Raw genomic sequence first — 6,670 nt, 5'->3', positions numbered from 1 at the left:
GTCACTGCTCTTAGGCTGGAGTTTTAACATTCCCTGCTGGATCACACTCTAAAAGCATGTTGATTTTATCGCAGATGCAAGCATCTTCCTCGTAGTCCCGTACGTACAATAGAAAAGAAACACCAGAACCAACTAATACATGAGAATTCGAGCGGCAATGCAGCAGAGACAAGACATATGACTGCAATTGTACGTTGCATATGTTGCACATATGACATGTGAAGATGCTTCTGCTGAGTAAAGAACAGGACAGATCAAAAGCAACTGAAACAGCAAATTTTTCATGGTAAGTTGGCAGAGACAAGATGTATGACTGCAAACATGGAACATACAAGGCAAGCGTGCAGCGTGAAGATGCTACTACGATGAATCAGAAACAATCCAGATGCATACGACTACCATCCTGCAGGATATGAAAGAGACATGAAATGTTGAGATGCTGCTGCCACTAGATCATAAAAACAGGACATTAGAAGTGATCAAACCAGCTACATTTACCTTTCAGCACCTTGAGAGTTGCTGATGTCATTTGATTTCCAGTGGTCCAAGGACCTCCGTAGGAGCAATCTCCTGCGTGGACCCCCAAGGCATTAAGAGCTTCTTTTTGATTTGAGAACCAAAAGGTGAGCTGGAACAGGGGCCACCCTTTCTGTAGGACTCCAGTTCGGCAACAAGGGAGATGAAAACATGAGAACTATGGATGGAGACAGGAAAAAGAAAGGATTCTGCTATTGTGGGTTCAATGGAATCTTTCATGAGAAACAATGTGAGCCTTCTGATGCAGCCAGCAATGCCACATCTGGGTTTATGTAAGTCCTAACCATGTGAGCTTCTGCAGCAGATTTTTTTTTATGGGTATCTACTTTCAATTAGGTAAAATTCTTTGTATAAAATCCCATCAGCAATAGGCACATGTGCTGCTTCCTTCCCGTTCTTGGAGGAAACCATCTGTCATAGACATGGCTCAACATTCCACTTACTTCCAAGCATCTTCTTATGCTACACATATAATTACAAGACGAAGAGAGGTGTCTGTGGTATTGTGTCCTAAGAAGCCCTGTCACTACAACTTCCATATTGAGGTGATCAGCTTGATCAAGTTAATTGGCAGTCTCGTTTTTTTAAGCAACAGATTTGCTCGCACCATGAGAAGACTCCCATCTTCTTCTCATGCACATAAGGATGGAATCCACCTCAGTTCCAATGCCAAACAGACATCACACAAGGCTTCCCTACTCGTGATCTCATTCCAATTGCAATTTCTCTACTGGAGGAGCTTATTCCCTTCTCCATGGGATACCTCAGATGGTAGTGCATCTTGCGATGTGTGTGCTATGTTTTTGTGACCCTGGAAGTGTCGTGCAGGTCTTCGATATCTCAGCCATCAACCAAACAGAACAATTAAAGAAATAGAAATACTGAGAGTGTCTTGAAGGTCTTCAATATCTCAGTCATCAACCAAACAGAACAATAAAAGAAATAGAAATACTGAAAAAAAATTGAACAAGACAACGAAAAAGTGCCTGAAACTGCTGATACCAGAATAGCTCTCAAGTATAATAAAAAATAAACCATCTATTGTACACTTACAAGTCTTGTGCCACTTCCTTTTACTATGTCATGGTAATGTGTTAGCAAAAAAGGGAAGATGTCATGTGCAGGTTTTGGTGATTCTGACAGAACTTCCATGAGAACTGAAGGATTGAAAACCCGAGCCACTGGACAATCCAGAACCACACACAACCTGCTCTATGTCATTGAGCTCGAGCGTATATGGGATGGGACGGTCAGGAATCATGGGCAATGGCTGGTCCTCTTCCATAATTTTACGAACTTGATCTAATGTAGGCCTACAAGGTACCTGTGGGTGTGCACATAACAAGGCCAGAAGAGCAAACCTTTCTAGCACATCAGGGGGACCCAAGTTATCCATTGCAGGATCAAAGACATCCATTACTCGACCTTGCTTTACCAATGACCACGCCCAGTCGGTTATGAGCATAGGGCCACCTGACTCAGATGGAGCTATCAGGATCTTTCTTCCTGTCAACAGCTCCAGCAGAACAACACCAAAGCTGTATACATCACTCTTCTCAGTGAGTTGCCCGTACAACACATATTCTGGGGCAACATAGCCTTGAGTACCAGCAACCCTGGTTGTGACATGAGTTGCACCTTCAGGTGTGAATTTTGCTAGGCCAAAGTCTGCAACCCGGGCATTCCAATTGGCATCCAAAAGGATGTTGCTGGCCTTGATGTCTCTATGAATGATGGCAGGCTGCACCTCCTGATGTAGGTACGACAGACCTCTCACTATCCCTAGGGCAATAGTCTGCCTCCTGGGCCAATCAAGCTTGGTCTTCTTGACAAACAGATGATCATACAAGCTTCCATTAGGCATGTACTCATATACAATGATGCGCTGATGCCCTGCAAGATCGCTCTTGTCCACACAGCAGCCCTTCAAAGCCACAAGATTCCGATGCTTCACAGTGCTGATTACCTCCACCTCATGAAAAAATTCATCATCCCCTGCAGCAGATAAATTCTTGAACCTCTTCACTGCAACCTCTGTTCCATCAGGCAGTGTGCCCTTGTACACGTTGCCATAACCCCCACTGCCCACAAAGTTGACCCGGGAAAAATTATTAGTGGCTGCCTTGATCTCATCAATGGTAAACCATATAAGATTAGAATTGGCCTTTGCCATCTTCTCCTTGCTCGACTGTGCATCCCTTCTGTTCTTTGCGGATCTGCGCCTATGATACCAGATGTAGATGAACAAGGCCATGCCAAGTACAAGAAGAAGAGTAACTGCAGCTCCAACTCCACCATAAATGTATTTGGTATGGCTGGGCTCTGTACTGTTACTTAAATCTGCAATGTTGAACAGGCAAGCGGCAACATTACCGCGTGATGCATTAGGGGCTGTGGAGGCAGCATAAAGAGATAAAATGTCTTGGCACTTGTTAATGCTTCCATCAGAGCTTCCTGACAGGTAGGAAGCTGTAGACTGCACAACAATAATGTTGCAGGCAGAGCAAATGCTGAGTTCCTCCACTGAAGCACCAGCACACTGTTGCGAGATGCTGGACAAAACATCCTGGGGAACCACCCGGGTCAAATTCTGCACTGAAGTGATATTCCTGCAGGTGTCTGAGCCTTGAGCTATGGAGGAAGTGGTCAGATTGCATTGAGATCTGACATCAATACCAGGAGCACCCAAGGAGCTCAGCTGCTGGTCAAAAGCATCCCAGCAAGCCTCTGCAGAGACAGCGGGCACTAAAAAGAAGCCTGTTCGTGCAACATAGTCAACCAGTACGAAGTGCAGTCCCTGCACGAAGCTCGTGCAGCGAAAGGTTGAGTTACTGGAGCTCCGGACCTTGTTGCCTATATATTCGAGCTGTTCCAGAAGGGTATAGTTCAAGGGGCAGGATGTTGAGTTAACCTGAGAGTTGACTTGAGAGGCTATGGCCAAAATCAGAGTTAACAAGAAGAAGCAGGAACATGCAGACATTGAAGCAAGCTGTCATGAAGTATCCGAGAGGTCAATTAAGCAGGCTTTCATGAGTCAATGTTAAGAATGAGAAGCAAGGGCATGCATACATTGAAGCAGGCTATCATGAAGTATCTAAGAGGTCAATTAGGCAGCTTTCATGAAACGTCTGACAGGAGGCCATAAATTGTACAACAAATCTCCCAAGTGCATCGGCTCAGGCTTCTTGCAAAAGATTTGACTGATGATAACAATTCTATTAAGGGCATGACCCAGGAACAATACCTCCTGCAAGATGTGGATCTATGCACCGTAGAACAACCTCAGCTTCTCCTCAGTCACACCATCAAAACAGAGAAAGGTATTTCCCCTCTTAAAGCTTATGGTCAAAACCATGAAAAGAAAAGGGTCTCTTTTCTCCTGATGAGTTGATGGGCATGCTCAGAGTTCATTTTGAGCATGTCAATGCTGCTACTGTGATGTTTTCTTCTCGGGTAATTGATGTTGCTGGCCTACAGGTCGTACAAGATATAGACAGGAAACTCGTATTGCCCAGCCTCCTGCCCTACCTCTGCCTCTGCCGCTGCCGCTCCTGTTGCTGCTGCTTTTCCTGCTCTTGCTGTTCACACGGGAAGCCATGACCTATCTGTTGAGAGCTGTAAGCTTCTTAGAGGCTCTCATTTGAAAAGCCCAAAACCTGCTCTGCCCCTTCTTACAAAGGAAGAAAGAGGAGCTGGAAGATGAACAAGCTTTTTAGATGACTGTGGGCTGATTCATCATCATTACAGTCCACCTAGTGCACTTGCTGCAAAGCTTTCTTACAAACGAACAAAGCTCCATGAAAAACTAGTCCAAGGATCACCACCACAAGAATCACAAAAATCTCATAAACTCCAAAAGCTTCCTCTTGGCAACTTACAAGGCCCCAGCAACCATTGATTAAGAGGAAGAGAGGCCCTTGCTTCTCCTAAGAATACAAGGTGGCTTGAATATAGCCCTAGACTTATCTTCTTTTAATTTCAAAGGTGTTAATATTCATAAGAACAATTCCCTAACTTGTCCACCTCTCCACTTAGCATACATTGGTTAGTATCTTAAGCATACCTCTCCCCTTAGCATACATTGGTTAATATATTGTGCATGCGCACGACATAGACACTTCGCTTCATGCATTACATCATGAAAAGCATGTCACATCTGTACTTTTATTTAAATGCAACCACAAATTATATTAAACTCAAAAGTAGAATATTTACATCTTGCCTTAAGGACAAAGCTTGGGATTTGTTTTCCCAAATATGCACGTATTATATATCAACCTATCCTCATGGCCAGGTGCAAACAAGTGGCCTGTAACAATATGGGAGAAGAGAGGTGGCTTGTTGGGATGCCCTTGTCCACTATACTATGTATATCATTAAACAAAGTATTAAAATAGTTAAATGAAGAAGTAAGGGCTTTTTATTTTCTGATAGGTACTTGCTTTTCTATCACTCCTTAATGATAAATTGTCAAAATACCTAAAGAAATAAGTAGGAGATTGTTGATAACTTCAAATGTGCATCTTGTACTGCTTTTGGCTAGAAAAACTCTAGATTTTTATTGCTTTATTTAACATTGCAAAGGTACAATAAATAAAGACCCTCAGCTTGCACCATGTCTTAGGCTGCGTTCAAACGAGCGGCGACAAAGATATATCAAAGGGGCATGCTTTTAATGTGGAATTCCCCAAATGGTTGAGACTTTCCTTCTCTTTTTGTCGGACCCACCCTCTTTCTACCGACACCCACCCTCGAAGAGATATATCAAAGGGGCATGCTTTTGGCGTGGAATTCCCCAAATGGCTGAGACTTTCCTTCTCTTTTTGTCGGACCCACCCTCTTTCTACCAACACCCCCCCCCCCGAAGAGCCTTGGCACTAAGAAAAAATCTCTATTTACCTTCTTGTAATTCAATGTGCCTCCAACTTCAGTGTTCACACAAAGGAGGCGGAAGGTTGGTCATGGTTTGTAGTGCTACCACCTCCGTCTAAACCCAGACTTAGGTTGGATTTACACAATGCAATGGAAGGAATAGCAAAATATCACCCATGCATTGGGCAAATGTTTTTTCAAAACCATTGAAAATATGCTCGAAGGGCTATTACCTTAAATGTCATGTGTGATTCATGGACCTACCAAACATACATTCAATGGTCAATTTTGGTTGCATCCTTGAAAAGCATGCATGCAAGGATCTCTTTACCATAATGGTTTGTGGCTCATTGTATAAGCTTAAGCCACACTTTCTACATACATAGGCCTTTTCTCTCTCTCTCTTTGTTTCCTATACGCTATAAAAGGTTCCTAATAGAAACACATACCTAGGAAGCATGAGCTATCTATTGTAATCATTTGCAATAATCAATATTTTTTGGTCAATTCTCCATATTGTTTTCTATCACTCCCTTACAAATTTGTTGTACTTTGTTGCGTTATCTTTTATTTTAAGTTGTACTCTTAGCACACATATGAAGCTTGATTGCATCTAATCCCCACCAGCCACAAAGACACAGTATCTACGTTAACTTTATCTCACTTGAGTTAGGTTTTTTGTGTTTTTTAAAACCCTTGATGTTAAAGCATAATTGACCTGCTCACTTCAATTTTCAAGTATTGCACATGGCTGCCACCATTGACTTGCAAATTGTGTTTATATCTTATTGCTCTCCTTCTCCTGTAAGTTCCTAAGCTCTTCACAAAAGATATAGCTCTCCCTATTTGGGAAAGTATTGTATGCATTCTTTGTTAAATGTACTATTTGTGCTCACAAAAAATTAGACTATTTGTACTATTTGTATTAAACTCTTAGAATTTGTGCTCACAAAAAATGTTTTTCCCAACTTATGGAAAAAAACTAGGAATTTGACTAATTTGCTTCTAATTTTTAGCTAGTTTATAATCAAAATGAAATATTATCACTGATTGTCATCAAGAGAAGTGGAAAATTATGTCAGATTTCTAAACTTTGGCATTGAAAAATAAAGGATGGTTTTTTGCTGATATTGCTCAAAACTCCATATTGGAAGACTATCTTTTGAGTCCACCACAAAACCTACTGAAGTCCGCATGCACTGCTAGGGGCCCTATCTCTGCTTGTAAAATGAAATGAAACCTTTAGAGGAAACTTGCTGAA

At 42.1% G+C, this 6,670-nt stretch overlaps 1 protein-coding gene across 1 annotated transcript; it reads right to left on the bottom strand.

Moving 5' to 3' along the window:
- Window positions 1-1,506: 1,506 nt before the first annotated feature.
- On the bottom strand, window positions 1,507-4,495 carry LOC148008373 (putative LRR receptor-like serine/threonine-protein kinase RKF3). The gene has a single exon (XM_087674268.1). The coding sequence runs from the start codon at window positions 3,515-3,517 to the stop codon at window positions 1,652-1,654; it is 1,866 nt and encodes a 621-aa protein (XP_087530394.1). The 5' UTR covers window positions 3,518-4,495; the 3' UTR covers window positions 1,507-1,651.
- Window positions 4,496-6,670: the final 2,175 nt, after the last annotated feature.

The sequence above is a fragment of the Lygodium microphyllum genome, unplaced genomic scaffold (assembly GCF_053477565.2).
Source record: "Lygodium microphyllum isolate KBCC unplaced genomic scaffold, Lygodium_microphyllum_v1.1.10 scaffold_155, whole genome shotgun sequence".
NCBI lineage: Eukaryota > Viridiplantae > Streptophyta > Polypodiopsida > Schizaeales > Lygodiaceae > Lygodium > Lygodium microphyllum.
This window is presented reverse-complemented; position numbering and strand designations above follow the sequence as displayed.

Bases quoted from the DNA above. Each gene is read 5' to 3' on its own strand.
- LOC148008373 (XM_087674268.1), bottom strand. From the start codon at position 3,517: ATGTCTGCATGTTCCTGCTTCTTCTTGTTAACTCTGATTTTGGCCATA.